We start from the raw sequence: 24,289 nt of genomic DNA on the forward strand, positions 1-24,289 counted from the left end.
ACACCGCCCACGCCGTACATCTTAGGTTGACTTCGACAGCTCTTCGCTGCTTTTTAATTGACATCACCTGAATAAGCTACCTGGCAGTTGGTGTAGCAGCTGCTGCCGAGATAAGCGGTTCGACTCATCAATGGGCAGGACATACTTCTGATACGCTAGTACAAACGGGTAGGAACGTTTCAAAAATTGACAAACCATATTGCTATTTAAAATCAATTATTTCAATCATCGATATCTATTCATTTATATATATATATATATATATATATATATATATATATATATATATATATATATATATGTATATATATATATGACATCGGAAGTTGAAGAGGTGTGATGTCAATTTTCACGATCAGAAGGCAACTGCGCCAAGCATCTTACCTTGCCACTTACTCTAAAGACTAAACTTGAAACTTAACTTATTAGGGCTATGCGACATAGCACGCGCGACTGCACCACGGCTCAGTTCAAACACAAAAATACGACAATGGCCGAGTTATGTCGCTTTTACCAGGGAGCGTAAGCGACCATTTGATGCAGATATCTAATTTTCCGAGATGTGGTTCACCCGTCTGTAGTCCGGACTTGCGCTCCCAGCTGAAGCTGTCCGCTGTCGGTCGGCGCAGCTCGCGAACTGGGCGGGACTGGATCGACAGCCGGGCCCCTCGAGCGATCCCAGCTGCGCCGGAGCGGGGTGAGGCGACACCGAGCCAATGTAGCGCAGCCACTGCGCGTTAGCGCCGCTCGCCGGCAGCCCAAGACAATTTGGAGCTGACAAGCCGCCGTCCCCGGCGCCCAGGTGCCCTGTACCGGCAAACAAACAGCTAATATCACCATCTATCATCGCGTGGCGCAACTAAACTATCACAACATAGTAGCTGCTATTCCACTCTTGGGTAATAATTAAATCCACCGTTGTCATAAAGCCCCGACATTAATTTCCTGGACGCCTCACCTTAATTGCGTCTCGACACAGCAATAAATAACGGCTCGCCCATCCGTATTTACATTTCATTTTGGCCACGGCGCGGCTGTTTTAAACGATTTCGTTTGTTTGCCGTACTCTCGAGCTTGTTGCCAGCTAATTGCTCAATGTTTGCCTGCCGTGCACAATTCTCAGCGCTTTCCGTTCGCGTTGTGAACCGCCCACGGGCCGAAAATGGGGCGCTATATTTGCTGGCCATGATAAAATACCCACTAAAACGTCGTTACATGATGTAATTGTATATGTTCGGGGCTCGCGAGCTCTTGCAGCAATTGCAGCTAAATTTGATCGTCCTTGAAACGAGCCGATGATGGAAAGATTAGCTTTACGTTGCATTGCTCATGGTTCTAAAGTATGGCAGTAAGCCATGTTTCATTTACCATCTGTTTCCTCCGCCTCACAAGTTCCGGGATCTAAACTTCCTCCCTATCTGATTAAAAATGATGCGTTTGATTTCCCGCCGAGGCACTCTTATTTACCCGTGCTATGTTTGTGCTGCGTTGGGCTGTCATGAAATATTCCACTATTTACTTTACTTGATATTAATTGCCATTTTTGCACCATTAGGGAATTGCAGCATGCCGTGCACGTAATTTAATTGTAGTGCAATCTACATTTATCATGAACGCTTTTACAATAGATCTGAATAGCGTCACGGAACAGTGACCCCGCTTAACAAATGCCACAAAAATGCCCAAATGAGTCATGACACTGCGCGGAAGTACCGAAAGCTTACCCGCGTGCATTCGCGCAATCATTAGGCACGGGGCAATGTTCACCTCGTTAGAGGGTTTTTTTCAATTGGTGCACCTCATGCGCCGCGTGCAGGCGAAAATGACAAAAACGTAAACACGAGCGCTTTGCGGGGGTATCACACGATGAATAGTCACGCGACCCTTTCAAAGGCGGAAACAGAGTGCAAAGGCTGAAACGAGCGGCCAGCGAGCTCGCCGTAAGGCGGAGGCACGGCAAACAGTTTAAGAGAGCCCTAATCGCGCTGTCTGGCTGGGTGTTGAGTGCTTAATTCAGTCGCCTTTCGGGTGGTAACAAATTAATTATCGGATCGATGTATCGACGCGTTTCCGGCTGCGGCCGCGCGCCAGGGGCCGTGGCGTCGTCGGTCCGGAGTCCGGACCGGCTGCGGCCACGCGCCGGGGGCCGTGGCGTCGTCGGTCCGGCGTCCGGACCGGCTGCGGCCACGCGCCGGGGGGCCGTGGCGTCGTCGGTCCGGAGTCCGGACCGGCTGCGGCCACGCGCCGGGGGGCCGTGGCGTCGTCGGTCCGGAGTCCGGGCCGTCGGCGGGCGCGGCGGCGGCGCGCGCGGCAAGAGGGCCGGACAGGAATAGCGCCCGCTTGAAACAGAGCCGCCTCAATATTTACCACGCGCGCATCAACAATGATCTCTGTCGTCTACGGAAAACTAAGTGCTGCCAGCCGTGTGATAAAGACGCCGCCCGGTCTTTCGGCCGCGATTTCACAAAGGGAAAGTATGGCGTGTTTGTTTTCAAGCGCTTCTGAATGGAAGGAAAATATTTGCAATGGTTAAAGCGAATCCCTGTTTGCAATTTAGCCGGATCGCAGACGTCACATTCTTAGCGTTTATGTAGTCCCTACGCCTAATAAAAACATCTGCTCACCCTCATTCAGGCGGAGCCTGGGAGGCAAAGCACCTCGAAATCCGTCGGCGAATGCGAGCTTGACTCCGAACAAATAAACACCCACACAGCACAGACGTCGGCAACCGTGCGTCTGGGTGTCGAACATGACCGCTCACAACGCGACGATGCCGCCACACTCCCTGCGTCTTGCAGAGGGCGTGCGCGCGCGACCCGTTACCGGCTGGCCGGCTGGGCTCGCCACGGCGTCCATTTCCGCGTCCGTGGGTTTCTCAGCTGCAAATTACCTGGAGCCCGCCATCCGTCGTCTGCGCCGCTGTAGTCATCGCACTGATGACTATCATTCAGCAGTTTGTTTCATTTTAATCTCCATCAATACAGCAATCGATCATATTCAAGTCAAATTTCGCCCGAGTCGATACGGAGTACGCGGCGGGGTGTCGGCAGTCTAATTGGCCCGGCCCGACGATAGAGGTCTCGCGTTTCGCCCGCCCGGCCCCACGGCGGAAGAGGGTCGTGCGAGGGCTCCGGCTCCGGCTCCGGTTCCGGCTCCGGCTCCGGCTCCGGCTCCTGCTCCTGCTCCGGCTCCGGCTCTGGCTACCAGTACAGAACCTTTGAAGGCGGGGGGGGAGGGGGGGGGGGGGGCAGCCAGACTAGGATTGGCCTTCAGATGACAAAAATGCCCTCGCGGTGTTCGCAGAACCACCACTCAAAATGTTTCAGGGTCAAAACGACAGGTATTATTCAAAATGGCCATAGGTTCATCAGCATAAGATGGAATGTTCCTCCTGGGTTTCTATTCCAAGGTACTAGGGCCGAGAAGTTTTTTGTTGTAGCACGCAGTCATTGTAAAGCCACATATTTTTAGTCTGCTGTAGGGCATGACGTTGCTACACAGTGTTACACCAAGAACTGTGACATGCTACACTGCATTAGCTAAACAGAACACGAACGGCCATACGATTTTGTTTTCTAAATTCTCACCCAATTTTCAGTTTCCAGAACATAAGGGCTGTAAGCATATCGGCACACAAGACAGACGTGAGAAACTTTCCGACAGGAGAGGTTTAACATGTCGGATGCGATTGACTATTTTGATGTTTCGAACAGATTGATTTCATCAGTTACGAAGAAGATTCATCACGGTGCCAGCCAGACTGCTGGCGGCTACAAACTTTCGGATTTGTGAAATATTCCATTCTCTCTGCCGTCATAATTAAACGGGAGATTAAATAGTTCGAAAAGCGGTCCTGATAAGTATTGAAAGAAATTCCAAATATCTGTCGGTTCCTTTTGTTTTCAGTGAATTTATTAAAACTTAAGACACAATGTGAATGGATGGGAAAAAGACCTCAAATCTAACAGAAAGAAATGTTCATAAATCTTTCCAGCGCCGCGATGATTTACGATGCATTTAATTACCGAATCTATTAGCTTTCTGTATTGATTTTTCCCAGCGCTCAGTCCAGCCCTCTCTTGCCCTTAAGAAACTCGAACCGGGCCGTGGCGGGGAAGTGCATGGTCGACTCAGGCCCGACGTGCCGTGCCCGACGCTCGCCGACGTGCCGTCACGTCGCCCGCGACTGAAGCGCCTGAGGTGCCGCCGCCGACGTCCACGCGCTCGGCGGGAGGGCACGGGCCGGTTAGCAGCTGCTCACGCGGCCCCGTCGCCCTCAGAGCGGAGACGAGCCCCTTATGCTCACCGACTGCGCTGAATCTTGAGCACTTGGAGCGGCGCTCCGGTGTCCCCACCAGCGCGGCGTGATTGATGAGGCGGCGGGCGGGGAGTGCGCCACACTTCCGTGACGTGTGCAGCGTTGAATGAGCTGACACTGTGGTGCTGGTAGAGCGTTGAGCGAGTGATTGTCGGCAGTGGATCTCGTGTATTATGGACTCTATTGAGAAAGCCGCGCAGGCCTATCTTTCGATCGTTCAAACTCAAACGGGCGTCCTCTCTTTGTGGCGTTATTGGATCTCTGTCCGATCAAGTCAGCTGTGCGCGGCGAACTGATGAGTGTCTAGCCACCCAGCCTGCGAGAGCATGAGCTGACCAGCCGCCCAGGCTGCAAGAGCATGAGTTGACCAGCCACCTAGGCTGCAAGAGCATGAGTTGACCAGCCGCCCAGGCTGCAAGAGCATGAGCTGATCAGCCGCCCAGGCTGCAAGAGCATGAGTTGACCAAACACGGCGAGACTTACCGACTCGGATGGCTGACAATGGCGGTTGATCGTCATGATCCGCCATATTTGATGCAGTAAAGCGCTATGAAATATGGATGTGTATCTCCCTATCTCAGTGAAGGCCATACGATTCATGATGCTCGCGAGTACTATCAAAACGGCCGGACCGAACAGGTGCAGCGGCTGTAACAGCGCTCAAGCTCCCAAACGAGCTGTTCGTGTACTGGAACTACTCCAAAACAGTGACGAGAACCGAATGTTCCTTTCTCTGATACCACAATATATCATCGCGATGGATTGTATTTTGGCACCGAACGGGCTCCAGGCATGCCCAATGTGACCTTATTCAAGCATTCCGCGTGCGCTATCATTGCTCCACCATCTGAGTGGGCAAGACAATTGGCTTCTCTCGACGCTGCAAAGCTAACTGAGGGAACATCCAATGCAACCGAGAGGCGTTTTTGCGGGGCGCGAAAGCGAGCTTGCGTCTTTTGCTTTGTCTACTGCCCGTCAGTGGTCAAGTCGCTCCCTATTCAGACCTTGCACGTGCCTACCATGGTATCTCTAATCTAAACGTAACAAGCATTTAAAGTAAGGCATTCAGCTTTTAATACTTTTTAACTACGATCTAGCATTAATTTGCGTCATGTGCATGAGATGACTTCATTTTGACATTTAGTGCACTAGATACAGCACATGAACAAAAACGTTAACGCCTTAGGTGGATGGAAGACCACGTTGCTCACGAGCTACGTCACAAAATATAATTGGATTGCTCAAGCACAGTCCAAAAACTGCAGCTGTCGGCATGATCGCAATCATTAAAGCATTTCTTTGGTTACTTATAAACTTTGAAGAAACCTCCATACCGGAGACATCCTGAGAGAAAACTAGCCATTTTCGGCCACTTTCTTCCTGCTCTGCTTCGTGCTCCCTCTGCATAGCCAGTAATTTGAATGTTTGACACAGTGACTCCATTCATGTACTGCACCCGCTTAGGGGATTAGACCCCATGGAGACATTGTTTCGCATATGAGTTGCTTTGACATGGTTGATCATGAGTGCACGCTTACAAAGCTTCGGCATCCCTGACCCATGTGACACTTTTCCTAACCGCCAGCCGTTCACACTTAACACTAGGAATGCTTCTGCGTCGTTTTGAGTTTGGTGTAGGATCTGTCGTGGACAACCTCGTGCCAGCATCAAGGCAGCGAAACACTGCATATTGTATGTCCTCGCGTAACGATATTTGCTAGCTTGCTCACACCTGTTTCCGTTGAAAATCTGCCTTTTATGTTATAACGCGGCATAGTTCTGCTCAGCAATAGTTTGGGCGCAAAATGGCCGCGGTTGTCGAATCACCTTCAACCCTCAATAACAAGTGTTGTAAATCTGCTTTCTAAGGTTACAGTTCCTACTCGTTTCTAAATCTCAAGTCGAAACACCTTGTTTGGTAGACGCATCCCCTTTAAAGCAGGATTTCCGACCTTAACGTCTCACAGCCAACTCTGGCGCCACTGCGCCACCGCCACGTGTCAGGAGTGCGAGGCTCGCGGTGTATATAGCACGGCTGCGCCATTTTCAGTGATGTACCAGCGTCGCCTGAAGAAGGAGCGGCGCTTCCGGCGCAAACTGCAGGAGCAGCTGGGCCACGAGGCCAAGCGGCGTGGCCAGTACGAGGACGCAATCAGGAGCGCCCCGACCGACGCCTTCCTTGGCATGCAAGGTACGTCACTGATCTACCGTCACGACATCTGGTGACGTCACTGGTGCGCAACGCTGCCGCTCAGGCGTAGTGGAAGGATGGGACCGTGTTATTGTGTGTTTGTGGACTCATATTCGGGGCATTATTCGTAGCTCATTGCTTGTTTTTACGCTTATATTGCATTTTTGGTGGCACAATTTGTTTGGTCCTTGGCATTTGTTTTGTTACGGTACTTTCGCGCCCTAACAGGAAGGAATTGGCTTGAGTTTTTGTGCAGCACGCAATCAAATTGAAGATGATTTAGCACCAATGAGCAGCCTAAGTTTACTTCTGTCAATGCAGGCGACAGCTTAACTAAACGAACAGCTTCTCAGCCCGAACAGATGGGGAACAACAGAATGTTATCACATTTGCCGTGGAACCTCCAACTCACCGCGCTCCGAGGCTGTGTCATATGCTGGGGTGTCGTTCTTTCGGTTGGGGAGAGGGGCTGAGCCAATAAAGTTGAACCAACCTTCCCTCAAATCCTAATTTCTCTCCGGATTTCGGCCACTTTGATTTGTGTCCCTGATGTCAGCATTAAAATACAAACATATTTAGTCAGCTCCAAAATTCTTCGGATGTTGACGAATAGCTTCCTTTTTGAAGCCGATATTGTAGTGATAATGGTGCTATATGTTGATGATCATGATAGAGATAGTGATGCGGTTTGGACCTGGCGTACCACAATTCAGACACTTGCTGCATTTCATCTGCCCAGTATTCCGTTTTTGCCCATATGCCTATGGGAGGGGGGGGGGGGGGGGAGCTCAGAAGAGCATTGGGCCGGCTCAAATCAGCATCGGGGGAAGCGGGTTCAGATCCCCGAAAGTAAGCAAAGTGACAATTTTCTGTGCCGTGTTAAACGAGATATTCCATGTTTTAAACAGAGCATGATGGTCTGTTGATTTCGTTAATGGCCTGCACAATAGCTGCAGTAAATGAAGCATCCATACCTGGGCGTATTATACATTCGGTTGGTTTTGCTCACAGTGTGACCCCAAAGCGACATAAATTGCTGCTGTGTTTTATGTAAACTTTGTTGTCATGATATGTTCAAGCAATACCACTAGTTTATTACAATAATGAAAACAACAACAAGATGTTCAAACAATAGCAATTAAACAACAACAATAGCTTATTACATCCGACTTTCCCGCGCTCTTCAAGGGCGCATCTGATGCTCAGGCACGCATTCCCAGGCATGCCTCCTTAATGAAATGTCTTGTGTGTGTCTTCATGTCATGTCTTCATACACTCCAGAAATCAGCATCAAATCACCACATCCTCCGACTGCGCGTTGCCAGACGCTCTCCCTGCTCGTGCGTGGTCGTCCTTTCCCAGGGCTGCCGGCGCCGTACTCTGGCGACCGGCGCTATATTTAGCCCAGCGGCCGGCCGGGCTTGGCACCTCTCCCGATAGCGTGCCGGCCGCGTCAGGCGGCACCAAATCCCGATGTAGTTCCGGCCCGGCCATATTTTTTTGGTTTCACCCGCTCGAACATGCGCGCAGCGGGCCTTTGTTAGTGGTGCTGTACGGCTTCGTCATTCCTACAATACGGTGCCGAAATCCCCCCATTCAGTCACGAAAGCGGGGGATTACCGATCGTCGCCGAGCGCGCGCCGCCGACGTCAGGTCTCTGCTTGCCGGCGGCAGCATTTGGCGGGTTTCCGGAGGTTTTGCAAGGGCTATCAATCGGGGCCCTGAATGTTAAGCGCGGAGTTTGGGCCGGCAACGTGGCATTGCAGCTTCTGCGGCACGTGTCAGGTTATGGGGCCGTGGGGTTAGATGTGGATGAATTTGCAAACATCGATCTAAGCCCACCCGCCTGCTGACAAGTGCATCAAATGCACGTTCCCTGTTCCACCGGCCGACACCCGCCATCCTCGGGCGTCGGTTTGGCGCGCCGGCCGCTGTTTGGCGCGCCTCCCGGTGTTTGTCGCGCTGGCCAGTGCCGCTGGTTTATGTTTGTCGCTGCGAGTGGCGCGCGGTCTCGGCGACCACTGACGGACGACCATTTAAACCGCGACACCGTCACATCTGCGGCCGTAAAATCGCCCCTTAAAGACTCGTCCCGACGCTGCGGCCACCTGGGAGGGATAGCGGTCGCCTCGTTTACTTTCGGCGCTGTTTTATGTGCGCCGGCTCGTCGTCCCGCCGGCGGACCGCTCTCCCAGTGGTCGCCGCCCCATCCGACGGCTGGCCCTGCTCCTCTCATCCGCCAGAGATAGCATTCTGAGGGTGACGCGCTCTGATTCACGCGTGCCGACTGGCTGCGAGGCGGTCAGCGGTGGTCCGAAGCGTGGCGACTGACTGCGAGGCGGTCAGCAGCGGTTCGAAGCGTGCCGACTGGCTGCGAGGCGGTCAGCGGCGGTTCGAAGCGTGGCGACTGAACTCTCAAGTCAGCGAACGCGGGTCGCCGACTGGACACGGTTCGTACACTTTGCCTGACGACTGGACGCCGGGCAGGGTCCGAACGCCGTCCACGTGTGCCGATAGACCCAGCTGAGCGTATGAAGATAGCCGAGGGACCTAGCGCCGTCGTCGGGCAGGGGGCGCCGATTTCTTACCCTCTGCCACGGGTTCCCTGCTCGGCAGATCACCGCTCTCCACGGCCGAACCGCCACCGCCGAGCCACCGTTGAGTGGTTCAGTAATTGCCGGGGCTCTCGGTGCCGGTATCATCTAAGGTCATTAGCGTCACAACCGTTCGCACGGGTCGAACCGGCACCGGTGCACCAGACCGCGCTCTGCCGCGGTCCGCGAGAGGCCTCGAATCGGGTCCGGCGGGTCGGCGGGCAGGGGAGTCCTCGAACGGTGGTCCGGCGGGTAGGCGGGCAGGCGAGTTCTCGACTCGGGTCCGGCGGGTCGGCGGGCAGGGGAGTCCTCGAACGGTGGTCCGGCGGGTCGGCGGGCAGGGTAGTCCTCGGACGACGGTCCGAAGGGTCGGCGGGCTGGGGAGTCTTCGGACGATGGTCCGGCGGGTCGGCGTGCTGGGGGAGTCCTCGAACGGTGGCCCGGCGGGTCGGCGGGCTGGGGGAGCCCTCGAACGGTGGCCCGGCGGGTCGGCGGGCAGGGGAGTCTTCTGACGGTGGTCCGGCGGGTCAGCGGGCAGGGGAGTCTTCTGACGGTGGTCCGGTGGGTCAGCGGGCAGGGGAGTCTTCTGACGGTGGTCTGGCAGGTCGGCGGGCAGGGGAGTCTTCTGACGATGGCGATGGCCGCAGCAGAGACCGTCTCACGAGCCTCACGAGAGGCTTCAAACGAAGCTCCGAAACGACGCCTGACGCTCACTGGAAACCGAATGGGTGTGAGGGCGGCGACGCCACTGCATCCGTCAGAGCAGGGAGGCGAGCGGCGGGAGGCAGGACGACGCAGAGAGCGATCAGCGAGCCCGCAAAGCCGATCACCGATGTCGCCACCTCGCCGCGCGCCGGTCGCGGGCGGCTGGTGGCGAGCGCGGCGCGGCGCGGTGCCGGCGCGCGGCGGAACGGCGCGCCATTGTTCGCCGCAGCGGGCCGGCGCGATCGAGCCGCCCAAATCGTCACGTCCTTCGGTCCGGATTGTTTCCAATGATTGAGCCCTGGCAGGGCACTTAGCTCCATATAGCAGGTCATTTGTCGGACAATGGCGGAAACATTTGGCGCCGCGCACGCCGATTGGCTGGCCGGTGGCGCGCCGCGGCGGCAGTCAGCTGACTGCGGGCCGCCGCCCGCCGCCGCCGCGAGGCGGCGGCCTCGTCCGCGGCCCATGCGGGTGCCGGCGGCAAGCGCGGACGCGGCGTCCATGCCGCATGCGATTCATGGCGTCCTAGGCCCGTGTGGACCCTGACATCCATGCCTCGTGCAGCATGCATCTGGGCCCAAGTGCCTATCACACTCTAATCCACGCCCTGATCTGACCTGGTGATCTAATCTCTGTGAGTTTCGTGATTTAACGCACTCGCGGCACCGTTATTGTTATAAGAATGTGTCGAAACCCGATTCATAAAAAAGATTGCAGGCGTCCTCCTCGTTCGCTAAACGTGCCTTGTTAGCTGGATGGACTCCGCTGTATATGTCTAGACTGGGCCACTGGGCTAGCTCGCGAGTGGTTGGCCTTTTCGGCTCAAATGCTTCCTTCATTGACGTGGCTAGTTGCTTCATTTTCAACCTGGGAGTCGTGTGATGCGAACATCCCACACTAAAAAGTAATATTATAGCCATGCAATTAGAACCAATGTTTTCATAGCTGCTTTTCCATACACCATACGTGCGCCCAGCATACCAGTCCGCAAAAAGCACGTCCTGCGCCAGGCAGAGGCCTTCGCGGACATGGTTCCCACCGATATGGGCGCACCTGAAGTCACCTCAGGGCACACGGCGTCAAGGGTGCACGTCCCGCTCCAGAGGGACGTCCGAGGTGGTCCCTGTCCGGCGTCCGCGGCCGCCCAAGGCACGTCCCGCTCCAGAGGGACGTCCGAGGTGGTCCCTGTCCGGCGTCCGCGGCCGCCCAAGGCACGTCCCGCTCCAGAGGGACGTCCGAGGTGGCCCCTGTCCGGTGTCCGTGGCCGCCCAAGGCTGGCGCCGCTTCAGAGGGACGTCCGAGGTGGTCCCTGTCCGGCGTCCGTGGCCGCCCAAGGCTGGCGCCGCTTCAGAGGGACGTCCGAGGTGGCCCCTGTCCGGCGTCCGCGGCCGCCCAAGGCACGTCCCGCTCCAGAGGGACGTCCGAGGTAGTCCCTGTCCGGCGTCCGCGGCCGCCCAAGGCTGGCGCCGCTTCAGAGGGACGCCCGAGGTGGCCCCTGTCCGGCGTCCGCGGCCGCCCAAGGCACGTCCCGCTCCAGAGGGACGTCCGAGGTGGCCCCTGTCCGGCGTCCGCGGCCGCCCAAGGCTGGCGCTGCTTCAGAGGGACGTCCGAGGTGGTCCCTGTCCGGCGTCCGTGGCCGCCCAAGGCTGGCGCCGCTTCAGAGGGACGCCCGAGGTGGCCCCTGTCCGGCGTCCGCGGCCGCCCAAGGCACGTCCCGCTCCAGAGGGACGTCCGAGGTGGCCCCTGTCCGGCGTCCGCGGCCGCCCAAGGCTGGCGCCGCTTCAGAGGGACGTCCGAGGTGGCCCCTGTCCGGCGTCCGTGGCCGCCCAAGGCTGGCGCCGCTTCAGAGGGACGTCCGAGGTGGTCCCTGTCCGGCGTCCGTGGCCGCCCAAGGCTGGCGCCGCTTCAGAGGGACGTCCGAGGTGGCCCCTGTCCGGCGTCCGTGGCCGCCCAAGGCTGGCGCCGCTTCAGAGGGACGTCCGAGGTGGTCCCTGTCCGGCGTCCGCGGCCGCCCAAGGCTGGCGCCGCTTCAGAGGGACGTCCGAGGTGGCCCCTGTCCGGCGTCCGTGGCCGCCCAAGGCTGGCGCCGCTTCAGAGGGACGTCCGAGGTGGCCCCTGTCCGGCGTCCGCGGCCGCCCAAGGCTGGCGCCGCTGGCCCGACTGATGTCCCGTCCCCGGGACGCTGCCCGCCTTTTCAGTCCCAATCTCCTATAGCTAACCGATTACGCTCGTCCCTAGCACCAAACATGAAAAATGCCGCCAAACCCTTTTGTTATGGTAGAAATAAACCGTATTTCATTTGTGCGGTGCCGCGTGCTCCGCCGCCCGTGAAATTGGGCAAAATCACAACCGACGTGGCACAACTCCGACCTAATCTGTTTCGAAAGCCATAAAAATACTAACTCAGCTGGCGGCGCCGTGATCTATCAAGCGAAAGAGAAAAATATGTACTTTATAGACAACAGGAGGCCATATTTTCCGGCCGATGCCCGGCCAATATCAGAATCGGCCGGCCAAATTGGCGGCGGGCCCGGCTCGGCGCGTGGGGACAGCGTCCGCTACAATGAAGATTCAATATCAATTTAAATGAAATACGGGCCTGCATGAATATAAATGGAGTGTTATAAGAATGGCGGAAGTGATCTTGAGCCGGCTGTATCTGGTCCGACCAGATAATGCGGCCCATACTTTGCACACCGAGCTCATCGTGTAAGTGGAGGCTGCGAAACGATGTGCGATGCGCGGCCGTCTCGACCGGCCGCTGCGCGGTCTGGCAATGGTTCGGGAACGATGGCCAGAACACCGAGGGAAATTTCTGAGAGCGCTTTCTGCGGGAGGTCTGAAGGCTTGAGAGGAGGGAGGGGGGGGGGGGGAACTGAAGCTAGCGGGGCCTGTTGCCGTGTAAATTAGTGAAAAATCGAGAGGGGATGAGGTGTCTTAGACGGCTAATGACCAATACGCCATCGCTAGGCGGTGAGGTAGTAGAAATTTCTCATCTTTTTGCTTGGCTTTAAAAAAAGGCAGCATTCAAAACTCGGTCAGCTCCGGTGTTTTGTGCCGACTCCGCCTCGGCCTTAGAATCGGGTATTAGGGGTTCGACCACCCCACATATGATCGCCAATGTTTTTAAGTAGAGTTCAGAACAAAATAGTAGGCTTAAACGGGTGGAAGCCTCCGTGGCAAAAAATAAGAAACCCTTGCAGCTGCTGAGTACAGGGTTGCATCAAGTTCATCGTGTGTGCCTCGTGGGCGAGGCTAGAACATTATTTCCAAGGAGTAATTGGGTGGTTCCGACGAGTTTTCGTATAGCTAGCTCCTCGCTAATGAGGCAAAGCATACATCGGAGCCGGATGTGGTTCCCCGAAAAGATACATAGCTTTACCCAGGCCATGAATAAGATAATGTTGTTATTTGCAATGGCAAATTCCCTGCGAGATAGCTGTTATGGTTGAACCCTTTTAGTTGTACTCACATTCAAAGCGAAAGTTTTCGAAAATTGAGAATAATTTCAAGTCGTGCATTGGGAAGAAAACGAAATGGAAGCATATTTCGTGGATTGTTAGGGATTTGTAGCGTTCAATTCCCATTGGTGTTAGGCTTCAGCGGTACCAACAGATGTCGTTTGTTCCAGATAAGTCCAAAGAGGGTGGCGCACGACCTCAGACCCACGGAGCACCACCAGCCAGCTCGCCCATGTCCGGTGAGTGTCCACCCTCTCACCTTTCTCACCCCCTCTCACCCATCTTACTTTAACCCATCTGGGAGCCGCAGATGGTGGCTAGGTGTACACCGAGCAAACGTGAGTGGGCTCACGAATTACAATTAATAATTATATTATTAGCAATGCGAATGAACCCGTTTCGCGGGCAGGTTTCGTCTTATTAATAGCGTAAGACTCCATAGCTGCAGGAGCAGCGAGCAGCCGGTCCAGTGCACGTACAGTGCAGACGTATTTCAGAATGCGTAGGTTCTTGGCCTGTCGACACGATAAACAGCAGCACCACCATTCTTCAGCGCTGTACTCGTCTGGCACCACCTCTTGTGCCTGTCTTGAATCTTTGCAGCTTTGCCTTACTGCAGTTGCAGTTTGAATCATGTCACGATCGATGCCGCAGGCTCCCACGTGCTTTGAGTCAGGCCAGTTATCTGAAAGCCTCGCCATGAACGAGCACCTCGTCCAGTTATTCGGCTCGGTGGCGATTACACGTCAGTGTTGACTGGGATTCGAGGGCGGGCTGATGACGCAGCCCAGGCTGAAGGCGTCTCAAGCCCCTCACGTTCCACGGAATCACGCCTTTGAATGGGCTGGGCCAGCCGAGTGACGTCACTGGCTACAGCTGGGTCATCCCAATGACGTCACCGTCCAGAGCTGGAGGCGCTGGGTGTCGCGTCTGGTTCGGTCAGGCTTCAGCCGGCGACACCAGCGTCCAGCAGGGCGGGGGGGGGGGGGGGGCAGCTCCATCTCGCACATCCTCCGGGCAAGGCCGCCGAGTGTCGCGCGCCAGCAGCGCCAGAGCCAGCAGCCGTCCGCTGTCTGGGATCGCTTCTCTATCGCGAAGAAGCCGTACGGGCATAGCCCGTCGGACGCGGCTGGGCTGGGACGGGCGCGGCTCGGCTGACCTTCGCCCTGACCTTGGCTCGAGAGTGGGAGCCGTGGTCAGCCCGCAGTGCCGCGGCCGTCGCCGGACGCCCGGCGGGAGAGCGGGCCGCGCCGCCGCCGTCGGTCGAGGCGCGCACCACCGCGGGAGAGCGGGCCGCGCCGCCGCCGTCGGTCGAGGTGCGCACCACCACGGGAGCGCCGGCCGCGCCGCCCTCGCCGGCCGCGTCGTCGCCGTCAGGCCGATCAGCTGACTGCCGGCACCTGGTGAAGGCGCGGGCGGCGGTTACGCGGTCTTCTTATAGGTGCTGGAGTTCTTCGGAGAGGTCTTTAGGACGCGTGTGGTTCGCAGAGGTGGAAGCGGGGATATCAATTTAAACGCCTTGCTCTCGCCAGCCGGCGGTATCGTTTTGTGAACGCTGCCAGAACGGCGTGAGCAAGGTGGGGAACGTCAGAAGTTGAAAACTTCGATTCGCCTTCTGCGTCGAATTCGCGACTGGATTGAAATTCACAATTAGGCTCTGCGTATCGGGCCGAAATGGCTGTAACCAAGAGTGCTGACGTGACCTCGTTATCAGATCTATCGGGAAGATTTAGGTCGATTGGGAGCGCGTTGCAGAACAAGCTCCCCGGTTTTACTACGCCCCGCTCGGTGGGTCTGGTGCAGTGGACATTGCAACTCAGTTGTTTTGCCTCATATTGTGCCCGGGTCACGTTCTTCACTGCAACTTAGCTTGATGACACAATCATTTTTCGAAAGACTCGACCAGAAAATGGTCGCTGTGAGTTGCCTAAGTTTTGCACACAGTGTAGGGGAACGCGCCAATAATTTGGCGCGGGTCGTTCTGACTTGGGCATCCTAAACCAATGCCACAACTTTGGATTTGATGACGCTCACAGATCACGTATTTGGTAACGATGAGGGAATTTATTGCAATTTGTTAGAGACCACATTCAGCAGTTCTGATCAAAAGCTTATGCAATTTCTGCTCTCAAGTTAAAATCATGCCTTCAGCAAAGCATTGATCGCAACGCTCTAAAGCCCGTCACATTTCAACTTGAATGTGGCTGCCGTAAATAAACGATTGGGTAGGACAAGGACGTACACATTTTGCTGATGTTCGCGCACCCGAAGCACGTGCCGACACCCAACACCACCCCAGTGAATCCCCCCTGAAAGACCGTTTCTTCTCCATTTCAGATCCACGCGGCGTGTTCTACGGCGCGTCACCCATGTTCTCCTCGGCGACATAGATCAGACTTCAGTGACCCGCCGCGCCGCTGCCGAAGCCGGGCCGGGCCGGGCCGGAGTCGCCCCGCATTGCCCGTGACCTCTGCGCCCGCGCCGTGACCTTGCCACGGGGTCACGACCCAGAACCGACCCGGCGCCCGCGGGCACGGACCGCCGCCGCCGGGCCGCGGCGCACAGCACTGTATCTTAACTCTAGTCTTAATGACAATGTCACAGGGAGCCCATGGACCCACCCACTTCCCATCTTCGCCACAGCACTACTGGAGGACGCCGCCAGCGGACGGCCGCCGTGTAAATACCAGCGCCCCAGGTGACGAGGTCAGGGGTCGACAGCCGCCGCGCGGTGGGAATGTTATTCAACGTACTTAGCCTCTACGAGCGTGGTTACGTGTTAGTCAAGTGTGGGTGTTTCTCTTCTTATGTGTTCGTATGGCCTATGTAGGTGTGTGCACACGTTTAGTATTGATCTCATACTTTGTAAATACGGCCAGCCACCCGAGCCTTGAGTACCGGCGGTCGCATTGGGCTCCGGAGCTCCGACACTGCTCCTCATCGAATGCATTTGCAATACACACGATTGAACATACTGAGCACCAAAATGCACCAAAACGGTCTCACCGACGACCCCATGCGTTACTGTCATGTGTGCAAACGCCCACACTCATAGGCAAGGCCAATAAAGGCGCAAAGTCGCCTTTTGATTTCGTGTCCGTCGGCACCTGACCTTCGTTTACGGGGCTGTTCGCCCCTTTTGCTGTTCACCCCGGCCACGTGCCTATGCCACATTCACCCATCGATGTGAACTTCTTCCCGATGAGACACACAAACACAAGCGTTTGCTACTTCGCACAAGTGGACAAAGGTGTAACAATCCCGTGATTCAGCTGTACCACCATGTAGACTGTTGGCGCACCGACGATGTATGATCCGGCGCATATTGGAGCTATGGTGCAGTTAATTTCGAGACTACGCTTCTGGCGATCCGGACCGATTGCGTGCCGCGGTGTGATGTCGCCATGACAACATGGCAGGGTCATGAAAGGAGGGACGGTGTGTCTTGAGGTTGCGTTCGACCAGCGCGAGATAGTGTCACGAGACATTGCGAGGGTGCGTTCGTCCAGCACGAGATGACGTCACGTGACATTTCGATGCCGGCTGAAGTGCACTGCCGTCTACATTCTGCCGACGGCACACTCGCAACTATTGCGTTTTGTCAGGCCTTTCGTCGATATGGCAGAAAATACCCTGCAGACTGCGGTGTGGCACACCGTGCATCCCCCTATGAGGCTGCAACAGAGCAGGGTTGTCATGAGAGTGCGCCAGGCTCAACCCGGCGTCCGTACGCGGCGGCGGGAGGTCTGTGCCCCCACCCCCTGCAATCTGGTCGACCCCCGGAGCTCTCGGCACCGGCTACCTGTCCAATGGCCGGACTCCGTGGCCACTGACGGGCATTGTTGGTCCGTGGCGGGGTCACCCGTGCGCACCGCGTCACGGCGGCGGCTGGGCCCGCCGTGACGCGCCGGAGTTGTCCGTGACGACCCTGCGCGGTGGCGCGTGCGAGCGTGCGTGCATGCGTGCGTGTTTGTGTGTGTTTGTGTGTGTGTCTGTGTGTGTGCACACAGGCACCGTGCGCAGATGTGGTGTGGAACACTGTCCCTGACGTCACCAACGGAACACTCGCATCAGCTCTCACGTCTCGTATATCCTCAACGGCGGCCATCCCCGTGTGTCAACGATGGTAACAACGCGCCGCTGCATGGCGAACTAAGGCGCGTCACTCATACGGCAGGGTTCCTACGCCGTTTCCGCTGCCGTCAGACTCCCGGAAGGAGCACTGTGCTCGTGTGCCCCCTCCCCCCCCCCCCGCATGACGACGGTCAGTGCCGACAGTGGGCTTGCACAGCCAGGAGGCCCCAGCGGCCGTCGTGTAACATGTGCTTACTGTACAAAGTTTTCGTTCACTTTGTTTCAGGGATGTTGTACACTTGTCTGTGCCAAAGTAACGGTTTCGTAGATATGTATATGTAATAGATGTTACGGAAGTACTGTGTAAATACATTTTGGCCCGTTCACGGTCGCGTTTGGCGTGCTGCTCTGCTAAAGCCAACGCGGCCACGGAGCGCCGAGGGTGCTGGACGGACCAGTAATGAAGCTCGACAGTGAGAACGAGAAGCATGACGTATTCAGGTCCGACTAGCTGTCTGGATGACCACAACATCGCCTTGGGTGCTAGAAGTCACGAAAGTTTTTTTCAGTTGGGAGTTGAAACTCGGATGGAAATGTCACCAGCTCGCACGTTGCTGAAGCTGAATATTTCACTTCACAGAAACCACGAGCCGGCAAGGAAAGCTTTTCAATTGCTTTGGACCCTAATATGTGCATTTAAGGAATCGAAAATACACGGTATAGCTAGCAGGCTTTGCGACACGGCGTACCGTCTTAAACCAGCACCTATAACTCAGTAGTATACAATTACTTATCTCTAACAGGAAATTATGATACAATTAATTATCATTAATATATATATATATATATATATATATATATATATATATATATATATATATATATATATATATATATCCCTTTCTCTCTCTCTCTCTCTCTCTCTCTCTCTCTCTCATCTCTCTCTCTATCTCTCTCTCTCTCTCTCTCTCTCTCTCTCTCTCTCTCTCTCTCTCTCTCTCTCTCTCTCTCTCTCTCTCTCTCTCTCTCTCTCTCTCTCTCCTCTCTCTCCCTCTCTCTCTCTCTCTCTCTCTCTCTCTCTCTCTCTCTCTCTCTCTCTCTTCTCTCCTCTCTCTCTCATTAATTATGATACTTCGGGGCCAATGGATGCCGCACACGTCTGGCTGGGTGCGATGGAGGTGGTACAGTGTCGGTGGTAAAGGCGCGGAGAAGCGACTCAGTGCCGTCACACAGTGCTTTCATGTGTTCCCGTGCGGTCACGTACACTCCAAAAACATACCACCGCGTCCTAGTCAGAAGGACGCTGACTTTACATCTAACGTGTCGCTGACGGGGCCACATGACATCCGCCATGACCTCCCCTCACTCACTGGCTGGGTCACCGCGGCTGCATGCTCGCACACCTCAGACTCGGCAGGCCGACACCGGCCAGGGTCCGGTCGACCACCGGCCAGCCGCTGGCAGCCGCTCATTCTGCTGAAGCCGCACGGCCTCTCGTGCCCAGCGTTGAGCCGCCCGCCGCGGCGGGCGCTGGTGTTACTCGGCCTCCCAAGCGTTGGCTCGGCGCCCGGTCAAGCCGGCCGGGGTGGCCGGCGCCCCTGACTGCGCGAGGCGAGGCGAGCGCTGACAAACCGGGGCCCGGTTCACACCTCGCCGTGCCGGTCCAAACATTTGTAACCTCGCGGCGGGGGAGGCGACCTGGCGCCGACTGCCGGGCCTCTCATTAATTATGAAAATGCGGCCGGCTTCGATCCGCCGGGCGGCGCGGGCGGCTGGGCCGAGAGCCGTGCACAAAGTCGCGCCGCGCCCCGCAGCCGCGAATCGGCGTTCGATGGCCGAAGGAGCGACAGCCGCTCAGATGAAGAATTAAACGGCGCTGGCATTTAATGACTGTTGTCGGCGCGCGATGCGGATCCATTAAGCATGCCAATGTACTTTTTAATTTTATTTACACTCCGCTGAGTCGAAAACAATGCGGGATGGTGTGACCGCACCGCCGACACTCGCAAACCACCGGCGAGAGGCCGACGTCTGCACGGCGAGAGACGGCCGCCGCCAGCGAGCGCAAGGCGCCAGGGCACGCGGAGGGAAGCGGTGGAGTCAGTGAGGTGAAGGTCGCGAGGATGTGATGGAGACGTGGCGGGTCAGCACATGGAGGTGGGGAGGTTGTGAATGGGACGTGGTGAGGCGCTGGGAGGAAGGCTGTGGGGTAGCGAAAAGCATGCTTTTGGGTAGTACTCGAAATACGCGGCGTAATAGTACGATGCAGGTGGTAGCTGGCCACCTCTCCGAAGACCCACTGCAGCCCTAGGAGCTAATAGATGGAAAGAAGCACCCGGTGCCGTCCCGTGACTACCTGGAAGTTCCAGGAGCCATCCAAGATAGCCACGAAACGGGCGGCAGCTCCGAGATGACAAATAGCAGCCTCTCTCCCGAGATGGCCAGGAATCCCCAACAGGTCGGGAACAATCCCGGGTTTCTCACACGATTGTACGATCGCTGGGCAGTAGAGGCAGTCAGAAAACATCAAGCAAGCGTGCGTGTAGGCATATGTAAGCCATCCGTACCATGTTCAGTGGGAGTCCCCAGCGACGCTTTCTCACTGGCTTAGCATGTAGTGTTGCCGCCGAAGTAACGCAGAAGAACCAACGCAGAAGCGGCAATATTTAAAACGTTTGGGAGTTCTTGGGCTTAAAATTGCTTTTTGAATCAGAACTGTCTTCGTCTTCCAGAAAGATGTGCTGAGCGGAGGTGTGTTCAAGATCTCGCCATTGTGACATGATATCTCATTGTTCATAGAATTAACGTGAGCGCTGAACGTGCGTGAGACTTCTGGCATACCGAAAACCAACATTACACCACACATTTTTGTTGTACAGTAACTTCTACCCGATTACCGCCGACTTTTGTTTTTTTAATATATATCCCGCCGTTGAATACGCTCCTGACCACAACGACGTTTGTTTGGTTGTCTTTGCACTAGTGCAACCACTTCTTTTAAGCATTGAGGTACCGAAAATAATTTTTGATCTCCGTACCTCGACAGCACCATCATTTTCTAATGGTTCATTGGCTTCATTACGTTGTATATATATATATATATATATATATATATATATATATATATATATATATATATATACATCACATGCATATAAATATGCATCACAAAAACATGACAACAATTTCTGAAACACCTGACTTTATCCAAGGACAGTGCTACTTCAGGATATGAGGGTAATTACAGCAATAGTTCAAAATATGACAGAAGCTATACCTGTATCGTTCCGGAAAAGCCAGCCGGACAAAGTGTCGTATGGCGGTAATAGTTTCGTTGTTCTGTTTCTGTTCAGCTAAAAAGATGTGTTTGGAAATCAAATTTTGTCTGGTTCCGGGAAAAATAAGTGTAATTTTTTTTTGATGCGTCCGCTCTCCTTAACACGACTCCATTAAACCATATAGAAGCTCAGGCGACCAGAGAGCATGGATCCGTCGGGTTTCGTATATGGCCTGCCAGGTGGCAACGATTCATTAGGTGCCTGCAAATGCCGAGATCGGCTTGGAGCTCTTTGTAGGATATGCCCCTTAGGAATTCACCTATAGAGGCTGAAGAGGTCCAAAAAGGCTTAGTGATTCTGGGAGCGGGAGTCGTCGCGGACAGCCACGACGTTGCGGAGCCAGACGTTACTGGCCCTGTTTCGGGCATATAACATTTTGAGTATTTGTCCAAGCACGATAGATCTGGCAAGCGGTCACCTGGGGTCAGGTGGCTACAGATATTTTAATATCCTTGAGGAAAGGATAGCTGCGTAGGCGGCTGCGTCCAGGATATTACAGCAATAGCTTTGCTGCGGCACGGTGCGGGATAGCAGACCTGACCAGAAACAGGCCGAAATTACGGGAGACATTGATGACAAAACAACACTTAGTCACACGATGTTTTATTCAAATTCGCGCTAGTGCCCAAATGACTGCTATCAACGAAATAACTGCCGGTCCGAATCCACGTGAACTGCGCCCTTCTTGCTCAGCTCCGGCTTGACTTGGGTTCTATTTTGACTCGCCGACTGCTGCGATCATATCATCGGAGCTCAGGAAGCCACCAGCCCCGTTCCCAACATCATCTGCTGTTCTCAGCGCGTCTAGCGAACTCGAGCGCCCAGATTCCACCGTGTTTAGATCTGGACCACGTATCGGAGAGAAACACATCATAATTAAGGGTGCATCAATTAATGTAAGGAATAAAGGTCTTGAGCTCCTGCTTAGGTCAACATTATAAGTTAATGTTCTCATGCGAACGATAGTGACCCTTTAGGATGTCAGAAGGCACTGGCTACACTACGATATCAGGCGTTGGTTATATTGTCAAAATCGGCGTCTTAGGCTATGCTCACAGTTATAGATGTCCATGAGCAAAGCTTGGTCACAAGTATAAAGACGGCAGCAGTCGATGCCCCCTAAAACCCCAAATCTTCATCATCATCACAAGTATAAAGACGCTCCATGCTGTGCTCGTGGCTAGTTATGATTAAGCTGTGCTCATGGTCACTCACGATCATAAGTACAGCTTTAAACGTCGGATTTGGAAAATGCAACCGATGTCTGTAAGTTGTTAAGTGCATTTGCGAGGAGCGTTATGCATATAAACGAGACAGTATTGATAGCCTTTTTCCTCCCAGAACAGACAGAAGGATGGAGATATAGATGTATGTGAAAAACAGGTGCACGTGAAATTTAAATGATGGACACCTATCTCTCCATTCTCCTGTTTATTCTACGAGGAATAGGACTATAAAAAATGCTTCATCTGTAACCAATGTATGTTTGAAAATGGCGTGCAGCTAGCCCCTCCGGGTATGTTGAAGGTCGAATATTATCAGGATAAAAACTCCACTCATAAAGCGTGGATTATATAGTCTTAATGTGGTCCCGTTTCCACATTCGTGCAGGTTAAGAGCCCATGTTAAGATTGATTATTCCACATCCAATATTCGTCATATTTCTATTGTGTATTACAAGTGACGACATTGCTGACTATCTGATCCCTGGTTTATGTGTGTATGGAAATGAGCAGTCAGCTTTTTTAAAGAAGCTTAGATAGGACGCCCCCAGAAAACGGATCTAAACGGATCTAAACGGATGAAAGAAGCGGATCTAACATTGACTCTTGGGAAGCGATCTTTAAACAGCGCACCGTTTGCGCCAGAAACAAACCCAAAGAGAAAATGTTTCCATCTTCATTTCGTCTTTGAGGACCGTGCAAACCCGCCATCACCCACACTTTGATCCGCGAATGTTAACCGAGTTCATTTCAGCAAAGTGCAGCCGTCTCCGTGCCACAAACACTGTGGCGTTTCGTAATGTGCTTCCAACGTGTGCAGTATAACGTTAGTCATGATATCGAAGCTTGTAGTAAAACGGCCGATGGGTGTTTGCTTTCTGTTGATGAGCGGCTGAGAAAGTTTATGGTTGCGTGCATGACTGGTCATCCCCGCACTCAACGGCAGACCCTTCAATATTTAGCTAGAGGGCAGAAGCTTTTGCCAAGAGCGTGGCCATACCTGATGCATGACACAGCTCCAGACACATTCAGACGAATCATCACGCAGTAAGCCTCAAGCGTTACTCAAGAGAAATAACCTTTTGACCCCAGAAGATGTCCGAGAGAGGCATAGATGGGTCACGCCCCCGGGGTCCAAAGCTCGAAGCTGCTCGTTCGCCACATCTAATGCCGTTGAATTGCACGCGACCAGTGCAAAGGCCCAACGCAGCCTATCAGGTCGTGATAAGCAACATGCTCAGTTTTAAGCAAAGCGCGTCATTTGAGGCGGTCAGTATTTGCGTGGGCGGCTTGTTTAGAAGCCCACGCTGAGCTGGTGGACTTGGAGTTCTGGTTTACATTTCTACCGAGAAGCCGCTTGGCCTACGCCACTAATCATGTCATACATGTTAAGTTGTTGAAAGATGAATCTTGTCCCGTTCCCAGTGCTTGATCAACGCTGCCCCCGGTTCTTCTCGTGTCGTCTTCAGGCGTCAAATGTTTTTTGCTCCTCTCCCGGCTTAATCGCGCATATCGAGGCTTTCTTTACATTAAAACAAAAGTTTATAGCAGGCATGGAACAAAGATGCCAGGCTTTTGATGTCAGAATATGTGTATCGTGATTGCTGATTCCGCAGATGGCGTATTTTATGCACGTTCTTAAATTACATTTGTTGATCTCCAACCTCTTCTTTTGACCTTGAGCTGTTATCTAATCCGTTATACTGCACTGCATCCATCACACTGCTCATATTCGCCGCTCTAAGCCATGAAACTTTATGGAAGTTTTACGCTTTTAATACTTTATGGGTCAAACCCTGCGGAGACAGTCCAGCTCATTACACGTGCATGTACTCTGATTGGTGGATCCCGCAATCCAGGCGCTGTCGTGCCACGTAAGATATAATTTCGTCAGAAAGTGGTGAAATTCTAAGGCAGGGCAGCGCATTCTGAGACGCAGGCTCAACGCAAGCGTTAAGCAAGAAACAAGCAAGGTTCTTGGCGTTGTAGATTTCTTCGAGTCTGTTTATAAAAACGAATATTGAGATACAGCAACCAATTTAACATCTGCACGCTGCACAACAAAATTGGCTCAGTTCGATGCACCCTTGAACGCCCAGCTCGATTTATATATCAGATCATGAAACCTTGAAGCAACCGCCGCATCCATCGCACGAAACGGACCTTTAATGATACAGACGCTATCTTATAACGATAAAGCCAATATCAATAGTTTTGCCTGACGGTTGCCATATGCATTCGGAATCACTTGCAGCTCTCATCAACTGTCAGGGTAATAGCAGCTTCGTGCTTTTAAGATGAAATACAATAGTACATGATAATTGTGACCGTCCGAGCCCGGCGGGCAAACGCCAGTAACGGCCATAATATGCCCCTGTTAGAGGC

The 24,289-nt window shown here is 54.1% G+C and overlaps 1 protein-coding gene across 1 annotated transcript in view; it reads left to right on the forward strand.

Moving 5' to 3' along the window:
- LOC119091450 (dachshund homolog 1) overlaps positions 1-17,024 on the forward strand; it is a 146,095-nt gene extending 129,071 nt beyond the window's left edge. Inside the window, exons 10-12 of the mRNA XM_037214249.1 lie at positions 6,369-6,509; positions 13,440-13,508; positions 15,607-17,024. Of these exons, the coding sequence (XP_037070144.1) occupies positions 6,369-6,509; positions 13,440-13,508; positions 15,607-15,659 (263 nt within the window). The 3' untranslated portion in view covers positions 15,660-17,024. The remainder of the gene's footprint in view (positions 1-6,368; positions 6,510-13,439; positions 13,509-15,606) is intronic.
- The last annotated feature ends 7,265 nt before the right edge of the window (positions 17,025-24,289 follow it).

The sequence above is a fragment of the Pollicipes pollicipes genome, unplaced genomic scaffold, assembly GCF_011947565.3.
Source record: "Pollicipes pollicipes isolate AB1234 unplaced genomic scaffold, Ppol_2.1 Scaffold_3447;HRSCAF=4054_pilon_pilon_pilon, whole genome shotgun sequence".
NCBI lineage: Eukaryota > Metazoa > Arthropoda > Thecostraca > Pollicipedomorpha > Pollicipedidae > Pollicipes > Pollicipes pollicipes.